The sequence below is a fragment of the Spermophilus citellus genome, assembly GCF_964194105.1.
Source record: "Spermophilus citellus genome assembly, chromosome: 3".
NCBI classification, from domain to species: domain Eukaryota; kingdom Metazoa; phylum Chordata; class Mammalia; order Rodentia; family Sciuridae; genus Spermophilus; species Spermophilus citellus.
In genome coordinates this window covers 211042973-211061887 of record NC_138184.1, presented here as the reverse complement: position 1 = coordinate 211061887, position 18915 = coordinate 211042973, and the positions used below count along the sequence as shown (strand labels likewise).

Genomic DNA, 18915 nt, shown 5'->3' with positions numbered 1-18915 from the left:
TGTTATGACTTGTCAAACATATCTTAGTCCATGTTTTCAGAATGTGCTTCTATTGATTGCACTCCATATCAAGCTCTTTCCAGTGATTTCCATTGGTCTGCTATAACTATGGCAACTTCTATGGCCTACATTTACTAGGATGATCCTGATTTCAAGGACTGATTTAATTGTCTCTATAAGTACACAAATAATAGAGCAATTGCTCCAGTTTTTAGCTCAGAAAATATGATTGTAATATCTGTATTCTATTTCAGCATAGGTCATAGAGTACAAGTGCTCTGACATGCAGCTGAAATGCTACTCAGAAGAGCTGGGGAGAGGGCTCTTGTGTGTGATGAACAGCACCATAATTAGGCTTTCTGGCTGGGGACCAGAAACACGTCTCTCTCTTCCCTGATAACTCATGTATCATTGTTTCTGCTTTTACCACTCCTTTCCATCTATCTCTTCCTTCACTGCCACCTACTATGCCAGGGACAGTCCAGTGCTATGTGAAGGAGTAGCTGAAGAGGGGATTTTGCCTTTAGCAGGTTTTTGCTTAAACTTGGCATTTAAAAATCAGAGTAAAAAGCACAAGCCTTCCCACCTGAGACCTCTAATTCTGTTTGAGTGATTTGAAAGCATAGGTGATTTTTTTTTCAGGTGAGGGTAATAATTAGAGATGATTGGAAGTCTTCTTCCCTCCCCTCCTTCTTCCTCCTTTACTTCCTTCCCTCTCTCCTTCTTCTCTTTCTCTCCTTGGTTCCTTTGGAAAATATTGATATATGCTGTCTTCCAACCGAAAATATATATTTATATATTGACTTATATACTTATATATTTGGTTGAAAGAACACATTTAATATTCTAAGAAGGTAAATATAGTCAAGATAACAAGTGATCCCTTTATCTAAAAAACACTTTTATCTCCAAGAAACCTTTGAGCACTATTGAGCATCCTTGTATGTAGAACCTCCAATATGAGCCATGTATTGGAGGAATAAGTGACATGTGTTTGTGGAAGGGGAGATCCCAAAGAAATGAAAGATAATCCCTGGGAATTTTAGTTCCTTGTAGAGAAAAGATTTAAACATATTATATAATTTAAAAACAAGTGCAAAGTAGCATGTAGTCTCAAAACCGAAAAAGAACAAAATATTCTAGGTGCATATATATTGAAAAGAACAAAATAATGAGATGTAATAAAAACTCTTCTATTGGCCACAAATATAGAAATGAAAAAGACAAATCCACATAAAGGTCTAATAGTAACAGATCAGCACAATTGAAGCTCAAAAATGTTAATGCTTTGTTGAATAACATAAGGAATGCCTTGGTATGTCATGGCTCTAATGTTGAAAGGGACCAACTGAAAATAGTACCATCATTCACCTAACATTTTCCTTCCCTTCCTTTTCTTTCCCTTTTTTGTGATCTGGGGATTGAATCTGAGGCCTTGCACATGATGCTACCAAGCTATGCCCCCAGACCCATTCACCTAATTTCTAGAGAATACATCTGCTTCTGTAAGTCTAAGGTGATATGGCTAAATGTACATGTAGCAGAATGTTTAGAAAAAAAATAATTAAATGTGTACAAAAATGACCTAAATATTAATTTGGTCTTGTAGAGGTGACATATGAAACTAGAAACTTTCCAAATAAATCATCTCAGCTTGGTGTGATGTAGTTTTAGTCTCTCCACTAATTTATGCCATCTTTGGCAAGCACTTAACTTTTCTCTGCCTAACCATATTATGGTCCACCTTGTGTAACTGAAGTGAAAGAAGACACCCATGTTGAAAGCGAATGCTCTACTTGTTTGATGCAAAATTTTCCCCCGTTTTAAAAATTTCTATGTAGATTTGAAAATCAGCATTAAAAATTGTACTTTATAGAAAGAAATAAAACAAGTATTTTATACAGTTCACGAGATAGGGACATTGGCCATTTTTTTTTTTTTTTTTTTTTAATGGCTAAGACTAAAATACTCTAAATTTTGTGTCGGGGATTTGCATGTAGTATTTAAGAACAGCTCCATTAGGGGAGTGCATCGCTCATCCAACTTCAAATTTCTTAAAGAGAGAGTTTGTGTCTTTGAACTCACCAACTTCAGTTTCTAGATAATGTCTTTAAATCTCCATTGCTGGATGAATGAACTTCCTTGAAAGTTGACGAGTGACAAGGCTTTAGAGCTGCCAAGACTACAACTCCCAGAATGCTGTGCTTCCCTGGCACTCTGGAGACCCAGGCGAGTACGCCCCAGCACCCATCGCGTCAGCTCGAGACTACAATTCCCAATACACTCAGGGGCTTCGGAAACCTTGTCAAATACCACCTGTTGCCATAGCATCCGGGTCCGGGCCAACCAATCATGGCTCTCCCGCTGAGTAGAGGCGGGCCTTTCGGATCTCCGACCAACACTAGGGGGTTTTGCTATGGCGCGTGACCGGAGGAGGCGGGAGCTCGGGACCGGCGCCTTCTCCTTGCTTTTTGGGGTCGTGGCCTTGCTCCTGCTGGGCAAGGGAAGTGTCCCGGCTCCTCCACCCGCGTGAGTGCGCGGGGGCCCTGAAGAACTCGTGGGTCCGCGCTGGGACTGCGGGGGCAGAAGCAGGAGCCATGGGTGGGACCGCCAGCACCCGCCGGGTCACCTTCGAGGCGGACGAGAATGAGAACATCACCGTGGTGAAGGGCATCCGGGTGAGTTTAGTGGGCGGGCGGAGGGCCAGCACTCCGACTGGGACCCCAGCGCCCCGAGGTCCCCGGGACCCGCTCCGCTCGGTGTCTCCCTGTCCCGCCCCCGTGTTTGTCCCACCCGAAGCCTGGCTCTCTGGGAAGAAGCCCGTAGTTTCCAGACTCGGGACATTCATTCAGAAAGAGTTCCTGGTTGTGTGCCAAGTGCCAGGCACTGTGCGGGGCCGGGTGGGGCATGCCGGGTTGAACGGGACCCTCCAGGGCTCAGCGCCTGGCCTGACCTGCACTGCTCACTAGTTGCAGGACTTTGGCACTCACCGCGCCTGCCGTGGGACGGGTCGTGTCTTACTGCTCCTGAATTCAGGACCCGAGCCCTGCATTCCCACGCCTACATCATCTCTCAGGGTGAATTGGCGTTTTAAGGATCACTTTAATTTGCTTTCTGTCATTTAATGTTTTCCTTCTGATACCACCCCTTTCCCCATCACTCACACACACACACATATACACACGCACCCTTCCCCCTTTCTCGCCTGCCTCTGTGACTTCTGACTCCTCCCTCCTTCACTTTCATCTGATATCTGGTTTTTCCCAGGAGCCTTCTCTGTGGCCTGCTGTGCCTACGTTTTTTGGACTAGTCCCAGTTACTTCAGGCCTACTGTCTGCCAGCCTGATGGGGGCTGAGATAGGTTGGAAATTCTCCAGGCCAGTAGAAGTTAATAGAGTCAGTTCTGACCGAGATGTTGTAAGGGAATTTTTTTATGCCCTCTGCATGTACTTGATACGTAAACTGAAAACTTGATTTTTCTCTAGGGTGTCAGTATACCAGCACTAACTTCATTAACACACTCTCCGCTGCACCTGAATTTGGAGCTTCACATTTTTGGAAGTATGATGCCTGAACGTAGTAAATAAAGCACTTTTGACTTCAGGAAAGTTTTATGATACTTTATATTTTTTCTTTCTCTGTTGTTACACAGCCAGCTTTACTAAATTAAATGTGTGAATTCCTTTTAGCATTTGTTATTAGGAAATAAAACTTTTTATATATTGAAAGTGTTTAAAAACTTTTTCCTTTGCTACTGTTAACCTTGAAAAGAGTTTATTAAAGTTTTCTTTTAGAAACTCAGACTGTTGAACTGTTTTTGGTCTTTGACCAGCATTGCTTTCTATAAAATATTAATGAATGGTAGTACTACATTTTGTTAAAAAAAATATTCAAGGCTGCATTCTTTGCAGTATTGTGGTTGGTACTCTTTGGAGTAAAATAAACATTGCTGTAAACTCTTGAGTTTTATGGAGAGATTTTTAAAATCTTAAGTCTTGACTATTCCATACTGGAGGGTGAAAATGGCTTAAAAGAAAAAGCAAAATAAGTTCTGGGTGTGAAGATTGTAGAAAAATGCAAAAATCCATATTTTCATGCTGTAGTACAGACACAACAGTGACAACAAACCAAATTGAAAGAGAATTTGGTCATAGCAGAGATCCATGTCAAATGTTAGATAAGGTTGAATAGAATAAGTATGACAATAGGGATATGTATGGATTCAAAAGGTAAGGTTGTTTATAAAACCTTTTTAAAGAACATTAAAAAAAAAAAAAAAGAAACTGTGTCCTTTGGCCCCACCACTTGACAGAAACTTTCTTTTTTTTTTTCTTTCTCATATAATACATTTTATCTATGTTATAATTTAAAAAGAAACTTTGTCCTTTGGCCCCACATCTTGACAGAAGCTTTCTTTGTTTTTTTCTCTCTCTATAATACATTTTATCTATGTTGTCATAATTCAAGTACAATCTATGCTCATTTTTGACTTCTTTACTTTTCTTCAGAATGTACCCTTCACCTGGAATGCCCTTGCACTGTTCTCCATTGCTTCAAATCCTTCTTTTTCAAGGATGATTTGCAATCTCTTTGTGCTTCAGTTTTCTCATCAGCAAAATGATAGCTGAGTACAGATCTATGATTTCAGTTTTGAAATGTGGTGAGCCTAAGTGGCAGTGTAAGTTCTTGTAGCCATACTTAGCCTGTTACAGTTTCCTCCAAAAGTGTCATGTTGTTAACTGCTGAGTACTCAGAGGTCATTCTGATTTCTTTGAGGTCATGGTCAAAAGAATATCAACTAGGAATTAGACTGACCTCGTTTTAAATCTTACATGTTAGTTTGTGGTCTTGGATAAGTCACTTCTCGGAGAATATACCCTTATTTTTAAAGGCGTGTATCATCACTTCCTTTGATTGGTTAGGGTAATAACCTGAGGTAAGGTCTGTGAAGCATCTTAAGATTCCTGTCACATGGAAAAAGAAAAAAGTCTTAAGATTCTTTGAAAGCACTGTGTAGTGTAGAAAAAGCATGTGTTTTGAAACCAAAAAGACCTGGGTTTGGATCCTAGCTCTGCTTTGGTAGCTATGTATCCCTGGACAAGTCACTTTTAATTATGTTTCTTTCTTCAGTGTGTCTGGATAATAGAGCCTACTAGTGAGAATTTGACATGTGGATGCATTTAGCGCAGTGCCTAGTATCAAACAGTGTTTGCTGAATAGTAGCCGTTACTAGAACTGTTTTAAGAGGACAGATGCATAAACTTACATGACCCTAAGGTAGGTAAAAATAAGACCATGTTGTGCCACTAGTGAACTTAATGGCACGAGGACTGGATATTGGGAGTCCAGTGTGATTTGTGTTTAGATACTTTGTAGATTTATTTTGTTGATCCTTACATTTTTCTTGGCTTAAAACAGCCATATTGTTTTCTTCCGAGTCATGGGGAACAGCACTATGGGTATGTAAGCAAGGCATTGTCTTTAGCTCAGTTGGTTAAAACATGGCACTGAAGAAAACTTTACCACTTTGATTAATTTTCTAATGTTTAAGTCATTGATTATGGAAAATATAAATACATGTTCTGTAGCATCAGTCACTGCTGGAAAACCAATTCTGTTCCACTGATTAGGATAGTAATTTCATCTTCACTTACTACAGTAAGAATAACATTTAGTAAGCTTTTTGTAACTAAGCCAAGTTTATTGATAGATAATGTTTTTTCATATTTCTCTTGCTGAGGTCCCAAACAACTAGCAATTAAAGAACCTATTTACAATTTTAAGTTTAAAATTTCTTCTCACCTAGCAGGTGTTTTCGTCATAGGGTCTGTTTATTTTCTTTATCCTTAGCAATTGTTAGCTTTTTTTCCCTTCTTCTATAAATAACCAATATTCTTATACTTGATTCCAGTTTTGAGTCTGAAACTATTCATATGGGTTTGATGAAGGGACCCCCTCTTGCTTTGCCCTCCTCTCCAAGTCCAAAATAAGCTACTAGAGATAGAAATACCAAGCATTTTTATTACTCATATTACATGTGCTTAATAGGATTTTTGTGACCACCTGCTGTGCCTGCTTGGAAAGTATGCTTATGACCCAGTCTTTCACAGGTTTATCTGAAACATCAAAGCTGTGAGTGAACTCTTCTAGAGCAAATGTCAACTTCAATGAGTATCACTTTCAAAGTAAGACTTATCATGGTTTCCAGGCATAAATGAATCTCTGCAGCTGGCATTGAAGTTCAAGCTAAAATTCACAGGAGCAAGTTATGGCAATATGGATACTTACAAGGAGCACATCTTTTGCTTTGGGAGATATTGACAGTTGAGAGCCCCTAAATGAAGAGATTCCTTAATGGGGTGTCATACAGGCTGAATGACAAATTCATTCTGTCAGCCTTTGGGATTGTTGAGAATGTTGCACAAATAATTCAGTTAATTAATAGATGATTGGTCCCTTTAACTGTGGATTCTGTGACTCTTGTGCATACATAATACCTTCTTAATCTTTCTAGGATTTAATAAAGACAGAAGTTCATGGTGTCTTCTAATGACAAATGCAAAAAAGATACAGGTGACAAACTATAAAGCCAAGAATTATGTATTTTATAGGTATCTGTGGGTATGGTATTCACAACTGTGCCCTATGCCCTTGAAAGTTTGGGAGTGATTTCTGTCAAATGATAATAGCAGTTTTTGGAGACTATGTCTTAAAGTAGTTGAAAAGCGTACTAAGTCTCACAAAAAATGACCTGTGCTCTGTGGAAGACCAAGAGAGAAAAATGGGTCTGAGTTCATTTGTCACTTTGATGACACATCTGGAAGAAAATAAAAAACTATCATGGGGGTGAGGGTCTGGTTTGGTTCTGTCTGTCGTGGTTCCTGACTTGGGCTTTCAGAGAAGGACAATATAAGAGGAGTTCTCTCTTCCTTTTACTCTGTTCTTTGGGAGCAGAATACTTTACTTTTGCTGCTCTAACCAAGTCTCCAGTCTGAGAAAATACTGGATTTTTTAATTGATGGGTGGTATGTTTGTGCTAATTTTTGGATAAGACCAAACAAGGTGGGTGGGAAAACTAGAAGATGACACACATCCTCCCTCTGGAGTGCGCTGGTGCGGTGAGTAATACCCATTTCAACTTGGCTTAAAATTGGTTTTAGGAGCTGTGGAGAGCAGGTTGGATAGGCAAGTTCAGCTGGTTGAATGTCAGCAGGTCTGCTCTCTTGATTGCCTCATATATTAGAAGCATAGTTCTTAACTTCTTTTATTTTTTTAAATTTTTTAGTTTTTTACCGAACAAATCCTAGAAAATTTATATAAGCAAGATAAAAAAGTATAAATGATTTTTTTTATCCAGTGTCCAGTCAGTAGGAGTTACTGTTATCAGAAGAGTAGCAAAACCAGAGAATTATGTATATATCTAGAAGCAAGGGGGTACCAATGCATTACAGTACAAGAATTATCTTAGGGGTTGTCTTAACTTCTTTTAGTTAATAGACCACTGTATATCTATCTGTGATCAATGAACTCTGCCCAGAATAATGCAGTAAGCAGACAATTTTGCATACAATTGAGGAATTAGTCCACGGACCCAGTTGTAGATCATAGACTTCTGGGTATATTCTTCGCATCAATATATTGTGTGGGTGTTATTTCACTACTCTTTGATATAAATAATTTCCATAAATTGTACTTGATATTTGCCTTAGAAATTCCAGATATGAGTGGAAAGCAGGTATAATATAAGTATAGATCAATAAATAGGAAAAACCTTTTCTAAAAGGCATGTCTTGTTATGAAAGCTGCATTTCCTGGAGAAGTTGCTTCTTGCAGAGGCTGCCTGTCTAGCTCTTGCAGAAGCTTGTGCTGTACCATTGAGTCCCCATCCCAGCTTTGGGTCAGTTTTTGTCACACATCAGAGTTATTCTACAGCTGCAGATTTTGTGTGTAACCCTGGCCAGCATTTCTAAATCTTGGCAGCTGCCTAATAAGTGAATGTCCCTGTTCTGAGAGGAGATCAGGTGAGTATACAGGTCTGAACTTACTACTGCAGCTTGGAAGGTCAGCTCAGAGAGCATGAACTCCAAATGCAAACAACAACAAAACAAGATTGTTGCCTTGGATCAGCAGAGACAGGACAGTCTGAGGACAGGGTAATAGTGCTTGAAGTCACAGAGTTGGAATTGTAGATGGTTATGGGTGCTACTCTGAAGGGCCCAAGAATGTAGTCTGGAATGAGTGTAAGAACAAATGGTTGACTTTCAACAAGGCAAACCTATGATATGTTTATCAACCCTGCAATGTGTTTATCATCTGTTCCTGTGGGTGATGTGCTTATTAATTCACTGGACTACATATGACCAATGCATTGAGAAATATTTTGAATCATGTTAGAGTTTGACATTAAGTGGTAGAATTTGAAGCATCAAACCCACAAAAGGAGATGGACAGTTAGTAAGAAACAATTATTGATTAGGTTGAAAGAGACATTCCTCTCTTACTACCCAAAGAGCACAGATACAGGTAAAGGAGTACTTTATATATGCATACCAGTATGGAGCTGTGGCCCTAATCTTTGTGCCCCATGTAGAGAAGTATAGGCTCAGGCCATTGGTGAGAATCAACCAAGAAGAAGTAAAAACCAGTGTCCTCCTGGCTGGAGTGGTATGAGCAGTAGCTTTACCAAATACCTTGTAGCCAATTATAGTTAATACCACAGAAACTATAATCTTCTCTGTAACCCCCAGAAGCAAATTCACTTTTTAAATGAGGGAAGTGAGACTCATTGAAGTGACTTCCCTAGGGTTACAGAGCTAGTAAGTGGCCATGATTTTTCATCTATTCTGGGCCAGCTTTCTAAAAAAAAAAAAGCTATCTATCTGAAAGGACGATATTTTTGAAACTACTTTGGAGATTGGAAGGACTTATCATGGTGGCCAGAGACGGTAGCAAGGTATGAATTTTTATGAGAAGTAGATGTAATAGTTAGAAGGTATCTGTCTCCCATATGGACAAAGGTAAGGTTTATAGCTAATACTTGATTTTCCATTTTCTGATTAAGTAGAATATATTTTTAATGAAGTTCTTTGATTTTGCTCTGAAGTATATAAATATAATTAATATATAAGTTTATTATATATAAATGTAATTTATACATATTTAATATAATAAATATAAATTTATTATAAATAAACAAAATTATATAATCACACATAAGAATTATATATAAGCTAAATTAGCTTTATGTGTCCCTTTATACATACATATTATATTGGGTGTATAACAGTATGTTATACAATAAAATACATAGTATATACACTGTAATATAGTGGTATATGTAACACGTTGTAACAATGGTACATTATATATACTAAGTAGTATATACAATTGAAACCAGCTATTTGTATATATTATCTATCACTACATATATATCACTTGGAATAGCTTTAAGATTCTAAAATGAAGGGTCACTTTCTCTCTTTAAGAGGAAGTGATGTATTTTTATTATATGTGAGGGGTTGAAGGATGTTTCTTAGTAGAGAAACTACAGATTACTACAGAAACTCAGTAGGGAACTACAGATTGAGGGTTGCCACTTCTGGTAACCCCTTGATGCTGCCAGTAACTGCATATTACTAAGGATCTTCTTTTTTTTAATTTGACCATTGAGGGATTTGATTCAGTCTTACTAGAGTTTTTCCTAAGCTGTATCTCAACTTTGCAGATGAGTTTTAGCAAATATTCTTGGTGATTACTGTCATTTAGAAAAGGTACAGCAGGCCCTGGCATCTTCAGATAGAAAGCCCCTTGACACCCTGCTTTTTTGCTTAACACTTGTCTTTTATAGAGAAAGTAATAATGGGTTTTTCTTTTAAAGAACACGGTTTACGAGCTGTAGTCTTTCTCTTTGCCATCTCCTCCATTCTGGTTTGGGCTCTGAGATACGAGTATCTGCTCAGGCATAGACTGTTTTGTTCACATACCACAGGGCCTTAAGTAGTGCCTGGGGTAGTGAACACTGGCTGAATGAATAACTCATTAATACATAGTAGCTCACCATCTTATTGAAAGGCAGACAGGGAAATATGGAAGGGCTCATTCTTATATCATTGGGTGCTGTATTAAAGGGTTGTGTGAGGTATAGTGGGCACAATGAAGGATAGCTTTGGTGGGAATGGAATGGGGGACTGGTTAGGTCAGTGAGAGCTTTCGGATGTATGAAAAGATGGATCTTGAAAGTTGGCTCCTAAGGCCTCAGGAGAGCAGGCAATGATGGCAAAGAAAGGGCAACAAAGTGAGGTGTCGGAGTAGAACAGGTATGAAGTATTCAGGGACAAACTGGAGGTTGAGGTTGGGGAGAGAGGCCATCACCAAATGATGAAAAGAATTTGGAGCTGGTCATGGTGGTGCATGCTTGTGATCCCAGCTACTTAGGAGGCCGAGGCAGAAGTTCCAGACCTGTCTGGGCAACTCAGCAAGGTGCTGAGTTGTAAAGTGAAAGGGCTGAGGATGTAGGTCAGTGATAGAGAATTTGGTTTGATCCCAAGGACTGCCAAAACTAAACCAAACCAAAGCAAGACAAAAACCTCAAAACAACAACAGCAGCAACAGCAGCAGCAGCAGCAAACCCTGAAGAATTTGGACTTTCTTGTCAGCAGAAGGTAGGTATTGAAGAGTGCAGCAGGGAGTTGTCATTATCACATTTGCATTTTGGGAGATTATTGATGGTGACACAAATTAGGGCAGGAGAAGAGATGGTGAGTTGTTTAAACATTTAGGGGTTGAAAGAGTCTGGGCTAGGAAAGTGAAGGAGAATGAAATTGAGTGAAGCCCTGGGGCTGATTTAGAAACTGGATAGAGGTGGTGTCACTAATGAGGTAGGCAACCTGTGAGGAAAGAGTATATTTGTCAAATATAAGTTCAGTTTGGACGCGTTGGTTGTGAGGTGCCTCTGGTACGTCCAAGGGAAGGTGTCCGTTAATTCAACATGTAGGCCTGGCTTTTGGGATACTGGTCTTGAACTGGAGATAATGGTTAAGAATTCATTAATTTGTCATAAGCAGTTAAAAATCAAGGGATTGGGTGAGAGCACCAAGAGCTCGTGGAGCGAAAGAGAATAAAGACAAAGAATAAACTGTGGCCTGAGCACTTAAAGGTATGTAGCTGAGGGGAAGACCAGGAAAGAAAGAAGACCCGCCAGAGTCCTTGGAGAACCAGTGGAGTGGGATGTCAGAAAAACCAAGGTAGGGTTTCCAGAAGAGGGCAGTGACCCAAGGTGCAGCCGCTAAAGGGAAGCTTAGGAATACGGTGCTTTGTAAATATAAAATATAGTTGTTTACATAAATACAACTACAACAGATTCCTTACTTGGCCTCTAGTAATGTTTACCAAAATACTTTGACATTTGTATTGAAGGAAAAGCTAAAGAGTGTTGAGAAAGTGGCTATTGCAAGAAGGTCCTTAGTATAGGAGAGGATCACCCAGACTTGACCGGGAACCTGGGTTCTTTCCTGATGTTCTCCCTTTCTTTATTTCCACATCTAGTCAGACCCATTGTGGTACTGAAGAGGGATGGTGGACTGTGACCTTGACTCAGACTTCCTGAGTTTAAGTCTTGGATCCACTACTGATAAAACGTGTGATCCAGGGTGAGGTATTTCATCTGAGTGTGCTTCTCACCTATAAAATTGAGATGATAGAAGCATCTCTCTCATGGCATGTTAAGGATTAAGTGAGTGAAGTACTTAGCTAAGTGACATGCCTGACTCAACAACAAGCACTCAGCGAGTGTTAGCTCTTTGGACTCCCAGACATCTTTTGAATATGGTCTTCCTGGATTACTATAATACCCCTAACAGCTTCATTGTAGAATAATTTACTGCCATGAAATTCACTTGTTTCAGTGTACAGTTCAACAGCTTTTAGTAAATTTGCTGTGTTGTGTAATCATTACTACAGCCCGGTTTTAGAACATCGTTGTCACCCCAGTAAGATCTTGTGAGTTAATCCCTGTTCTACCCTGGCCCTAGGCAACTACTTAGGGATTCTGTACCCACAGAGTCTCCTTTTCTGGGCATTTCATATATATAGAATCTTACAATATGTGACCTTTTAGCTGAACGATTTTTTAGGTCCATCTGTATTGTAGCTTGTATCAGAACTTCATCCCTCTTTGTTGCTGAACTGTGTTCTATTGTATACATCTATGATGTTTTGTTTATCCATTCACCAGAAAATCAACATTTGTCAGTTTCCACTCTTGCTGTTATGAATGATGCGGCTCTGAACATTCCTGCGCAAGTTTTTTGTGGACATATGCTTAATAGCTTCTTAATTGGTCCTCAGCCTCCTTCAGGGGTCCTTCTGTTCTCATCCCTCTCCAGGCTGTTCTCTACACTGTTGCCAGAGTTATCTTCCTGAAATGTGCATCTGATCATGTCATTACTCTGTTTCAAGTCCTTTAGTAGTGCCTGGTTGCTTCTGGATGTAGTTCAAACTCATTAAGCTCAAAGGTTTTAATAGTCTAAAATCTCCCATCTCCCCTCTACCGCTTCTTTTCACTGTGTCCCCTCTTTAGTTTCCTGCTTCAGCCATTCTTTTATTCATCCATTCTTGTCATTTCATTTATTTATTTAAGCATTCTTTGTAGGCTTATTGATTCTGGGGTATAGTGATGGGACAGCTAAGTCCTTTTTTACATGGAGCTTTCTCTTTAATGTGAAAGGCAGACAGAGGACAAGAAAGCATCAGGTGGTGGTAAGCACTAGCAAGAAAATAAAAAGGAATGATGCAGAAGTAATTGAGGGGCCGGTGACTCAGCTCTCCAGGCCTGAGAGTTCCTCAGAATCTCAGCGCTAATGACTTCCTACTTAACACCCCTATTTGGATACCTACTGGCAAACCTTGTTTCTCATGTGTACTTAATGAGGTTCCCTCATCCTGGATGGTTCTCTTCCCTCTGTCCATCTTTCCCTTGCAAGTCTTTTTATTTTTTCTCCTTTAAAAATTAGCACATATAAATTGTCCATATCAATGGGATTCTGTGTGATATTTTCGTATATGCAACAGAGTGCTTGGGTCATATCCAATCACCCATCTTCCACTCTGCATCCCCAAACACATGACCTTCCCAGTCCCTGGTAATCACTATTCTATTTTCAGGTGAAAAATTTTTTTTAATCCTCTGCTCCAGACCCCACCCCCACAGCTTAGCTGGAGCGCTCCCTTTATGCTTTTTGCCTTACAGGTTGGAGCACACAAGTAGTACCTGTCACGTTACGTTTAAATGCCTGACAGTTTTCTGTTTATTCCACTTCACTTTAAGCAACTTGATGACTTTGAATTGTCCAAGTCTAGCTTAGTTCCCAGCACATAGTTAATGCATAAGAAAATCTGTTGAAAGAGCAAGTGTGTCGGGTTAGACTTAAACAAGGGAGGGAGGGAGGAACCCTGTTTTCTTTGGGACTTTTGGAAAGAAAGGAGCTAAGGACTGTTAATGCCTAAATAATTTTGTAGGTTGAGGGAGAAAAGTTGAAGGAGTTCTGATGGCTTATAGAATTTTCTCCAGGATTACAATTTAGTGCACAGCATAAAACAAAGAATTATTTATAATGAGCAATTAGCAGTGCATTAGAAGAGAAAAAGGAGTAGTGCTATGGGGGGCATCTTGAAATTTTAAAACTATTCTTACTTGCTTCTAGTTTTATAGCTATTAGACTAATTTCTTTAGGCGGTTCTTTGTACATATTGATATGGGTGACTAAATGACTTAGATGTTACTGCACTGTTTCTTGTTCTTTTGTCATTGATTTTATTTTGATGTTGCTTTTTCAGCTTTCGGAAAATGTGATCGATCGAATGAAGGAATCCTCTCCATCTGGTTCGAAGTCTCAGCGGTATTCTGGTATTTATGGTGCCTCAGGTATTGCGGCATTTTAATTTTAGGAGTTTTAATTGAAAAATTATAAGTGGAGAAAGTTCACTGTAGTCAAATTCAACTACCTTCTGTGTTTCATTATTTGGACATTCAGCTTTTCCTAGGGAATGTTAGAAATCAGTATCAGGTTTTCTTTAAAATGTTTGACATGAGGAATGAGCCTACTTTCAAAACAGCCTTTGGAAAATTTTTTTCTCATCCAACTCCTGAACCCTCTACTATGCTTTGAAAGATTACTTCATATGTTTTTTTGTGTAAAATGGATTGATAATGGAGATATTGGAGATTAGGAGGAAATATATAAAAAAAAAAACATTGAACTTGGGTCTGGAGATACAGCTCAGTTGGTAGAGTGCTTGCCTTGCATGTACAAGGCCCTGGGTTCAATCACCAGCACCACAAAAAATCAAAACCAAAACAAAAAACAAAACAAACAAAACAAAATCACATTGAACTTAGAAAATATCATCAGCTTTTCAAATTATTAAATTTCTAAAATGATTTTGTTCCTTATAAATTTCTTTCAAATTTATAAAAGATTTATTTTATCATATCAGTTCTAGTTATTAATGAAATTATTGTGTTAAACAAGATAGAGAATTATTATGCCTCATTTTATCTGTAGGTCTTGCTGGATAAGAAAGAGATAAGAGACCTAATACTAGTTCCTTTCTCTTTGCACTCTCCTGCCACACCTGTGTGTTCATCCAACAAATGCTTGCTGAGTGCCTGCAATGTGGCCAGCACTGGTTTTGTTTTTATTTCTTTCCTTTCCTTTCCTTCCCTTCCTCCCTCTCTCCCTCCCTCCCTCCCTCCCTCCCTCTCTTCCTGGGGATTAAAAACAGGGCCTTGCACATGGTAGGCAAGTGCTCTACCACTGAGCTACATCCCAGCACCAGCACTGTTCTTGATACTGCCCAATTGATGGATGAACATTTATAATTATTTTTCCGTTGCCATTTTGTTTTTGTAAAATGACAACAGAAAGGTAATTGGAATGGTTAATTTTGGACTAAGTGAAAATTTTTTATATTTATTTGAAAGGGGTAAATTTGGCCAAAGACTGAAATGTGCCATTTACTTGGGACAGTTGTGAGCCCCCTTGCTGATCATTATTTGGTGGACATAGTTGAACTTCTGGTATGGGTACTAGGATTAACAATAAACAGTTCTTGCCCTTTCAAAGCTTCCTGTTTGGTAGGAGAATTTAGAAGCTTCATGACCAATTAACACTTGATAGAAAGTGAGCACGCTCCAGCTTCATAGATCCTCCAAGTCCCTTTTATTCTTTAAAAAAAAAAAAAAAAAATTTTTTTTTTTTTTTTAGTTGTAGATAGACACAATACCTTTGTTTTGTTTATTTATTTTTATGTGGTGCTGAGGATCAAACCCATGCCTCATGTGTGCAAGGCAAGTGCTCTACCACTGAGCCACAACCCAGCCTCCCATGGGAAGTTTTTTTTTTTAACTCTTTTTTTTGTAGTTGTAGATGGACAGAATGTCTTTATTTTACCCAGCCTCCCTTTTATTCTTAAAGACTTGCTTCTCCTCTCCATCTTTCCCCACAGGTGGTCAGACCCCAAACTGGAGATTTCATTCTCATTTCCTTTTCTCCTTACTTCTACATCAGTTCCGTAGCTAGTCTTGTCTTGTTCAGCTCTGAAATACGTTTGAATTATCCTTCTGGGTCCATGTCTACTGCTATAGCTATAATCCAGATAAACCATCACTCTTACCAAACCTACTACAGAAGCCTCCTATCTGGCCCCCATGCAATTTTATAAAAAAAGTAAGTCAGGTTGTGGCTCAGTGGTAGAGTGCTCACCTGGCACATGTGGGGCACTGGGTTTGATCCTCAGCAACACATAAATTTAAATAAATGAAATAAAGGTGTTGTGTCTATCTACAACTAAAAAAACAAAACAAAACAAAAAACCCACAACAAAACAGTAAGTCAGTTCATGTCACGTCCCAGGGGTAAAAGGATTGCAGTTAGAACTGCTTCTCTTGGCTCCCGAGGAACATCATGATGGCCCATCTGCCTATCCAGCATCATCTTGTCATTCATCATCACCTACCACCCTTCTTTTACTTACCTGCTCTCACTGTTCTCTTCAGAAGATAAGCTTTTGGGCCTTTGTCCTTATCTGTCCACAACTGAATTCCCAGCTCCTAGAATAGTTCCTGCTTCTTAGTAAGTGCTCATTACTGTTTGTTGAATTAATTTAGGACAAATACCATTATTCATTTTAAAGGTAACGACTTTTGCCAGGGTGGTGCAAGGCTATGACAGGAAGAGTGCAAGTTCAAAGCCAGCCTCAGAAACTTAGCAAGGCCCCAAGGAACCTTATGAGACCCTGTCTCAAAATAAAAAATAAAAAATGGGCTGGGAATGTAGCTCAGTGGTTTAACCCCTCTGGGTTCAATCTCTGGTACCACAAACAAAAAGTAACTACCTTTGATCATTCTGGAATACAATTCTATACATTTAATTTTAGTGACATTTATTAAATGTTTACTTTGCAAATAATTAGGTTTTTGAGCTAATTTGAGAGGACAAAATATCAAAAAGACCTGTCCTTTCAGGGTTTAGAGAATTTGGGCAGATATAACTAAATTTATAATAAGACTAGAAGCAAAGTAAAAAACTTACTATGGAAGAAGCCTAGATGATAATGAGATTACATATGTTAAGTGTTTTGGTTTAAGAATAATTTTTGATATGAATATTTTTAAAATTGGAATTTGTTCTAAAATAATTTGTTCTAGGTAGGTTTTTCCCCCTACTCTCTGTATTAATAAGCTAGGATGGTGGTGATGATAATGAAATAGTGATAAACAACACTTAAAATTGTAATGTGGTAGGTGTTCTGCTAAATCCTTTTATAGCTCTTATTTTATCCTTACAATCCTTGGAGAGGGGAGCTATTATTAACCTATTTCATGTAGTAGGAAACTGAGATTCAAAGTGATTATTTTTCCTAGAATCATACAGCTGGTGAGTAATAGAGTTGAGAGTTGGGCTCATGTCCATGTGACTAGAGCAAATGTGATCAACCACTTTTTATTATAATCTGAATACCACCTTGCTTCATTTGTAGAAAGAGTGTGACAGAAACTAGTCAGAAGGTAATGATATTCAGCTTGAGCTCAGGAAAGAACTGTCTATAAGTGCTTGTTGGTTTTTATAGCTTTTTTCCATATTGACTCTCATTCAGTAGAGAGGCAAATGAGAGAAAATGCTTTCCTTATTGGGTTAGTTTCTTAAGATACTTTGAGAGAGTAGACGTGGGTTTGCAGACTTCTGTGAATGCTCATGTGTGTGTGGCTTCAGAGCAGGACACTGATGGCATGATAACCTCTAGCTTTGGCTAGGGATCCATCCCTTTCCATTTCTGGTTTGACATCATGAATGAGCTCTTTGGTCCATGCCCAGTTGTGACCAGGTGGGCACTGAAAATTTTTAGAATGCCACCTTGTGTTTTGGTGGTCAGATTAGAACTATACTTTCTAACTGGTAGCTACTAGTCACATGCAACTGTTACATAAAGATAATTAAAATGAACTAAAATAGAACTATTAGTTTCTGTGTTGCACTGCATACATTTCATGCTCCGTAGCTGCGTGTGGCTAGAGACGAGACTACCATGTTGAACGGCGCAGATAGAGAACACTACTGTCATTGCAGGAAGCTCTGCCGCACCGCTCTAGACTAGAATACTCCAGTGCTTGGCATTGTGAGTTTTATCAGATGGTTTCAGTGATGTGGTGATAGAGGTTGTGGAGGGTAGATAGCTCTGTGTGTTTCTGTGTTTGTGAATCTTATTCCCGCCCCTTCCACATCCCAGGACCATCAATTATGGAAACTTCTAGGAGCATTCCCCTAAGGTGTACTCCCTTGACATCTGTCTTTGGCATAGCTTTCCATCCTGTGTGTTATGAGTGTGCTGCTGCAGGTGCTGCCTCCTTAGCCTTGGAGTAGTTGGATCACTTGTGCACCATGCAAAGACTTCTTTCCTGTCTACACCATGATATGAGAAGGGCTTGACAGGGCTAATAGTCAGGTTCTTTGAGTATGTATGTGATTTCTTTAGGTTACTATTGAGATATGATTTGTGTTCTGGGTCCTTTTGGTTTATTTCTAGTTTTTAATCTGAATTAGTTTCTCCTTTGATTGACTGATCTTTTTTAAAAAATTTATTTTTTATTCCAATTTGTTATATATGACAGTAGAATGCATTACAATTCATATTACACATATAAAGCACAATTTTTCATGTCTCTGGTTGTATACAAATTATATCCACACCATTCATGTCTTCATACATGTACTTAGGGTAATGATGTCCATCTCATTCCACCATCTTTTCTACCCCCATTTCCCACCTTTCCCCTCCCATCCCTTTGCCCTATCCAGAGTTCATCTAATCCTCCATGCTTCCCCTCCCAACCCCACTATGAATCAGCCTCCTTATATCAGAGAAAACATTCAGCAGTTGTTTTTTTTGGATTGGCTAACTTCATTTAGCATTATCTTCTCTAACTCCATCCATTTACCTGCAAATGCCATGATTTTATTCTCTTTTATTGCTGAGTAATATTCCATTGTGTATATATACCACAGTTTCTTTATCCATTCATCCACTGAAGGGCATCTAGGTTGGTTCCACAGTTTAGCTATTGTGAATTGTGCTGCTATGAACAAGTGTTCTTTTAGTGTAGTTCCTCCCGTCACTGGTTTTCACTTTTTTTTTTTTCCCATTTCATCTTCATGGAGTATTTTGTTGAAAAATTTCTGAAGTGCAGGCTTTCTTGTTGCAAATTCTTTTGACTTTTGTTTATCATGAAAGGTTTTTATTTCCTCTTCAAATCTGAGGCTTAATTTTGCTGGATATAGGCTCTGGCTTCTTAGCCTTGGAGTAGATGGACCACTTGTGCTCCCCATGTGCCATGCATGCAAAGACTTCTTTCCTGTGTAC

General features: G+C 38.9%; 1 protein-coding gene across 1 annotated transcript in view; it reads left to right on the top strand.

Annotated features, from left to right (window-relative positions):
* The first annotated feature begins 2424 nt into the window (after positions 1–2424).
* The window catches only part of CHCHD3 (coiled-coil-helix-coiled-coil-helix domain containing 3), a 278902-nt gene continuing 262411 nt past the window's right edge, over positions 2425–18915 (top strand). Inside the window, exons 1-2 of the mRNA XM_081285904.1 lie at positions 2425–2678; positions 13834–13921. Of these exons, the coding sequence (XP_081142030.1) occupies positions 2598–2678; positions 13834–13921 (169 nt within the window). The 5' untranslated portion in view covers positions 2425–2597. The remainder of the gene's footprint in view (positions 2679–13833; positions 13922–18915) is intronic.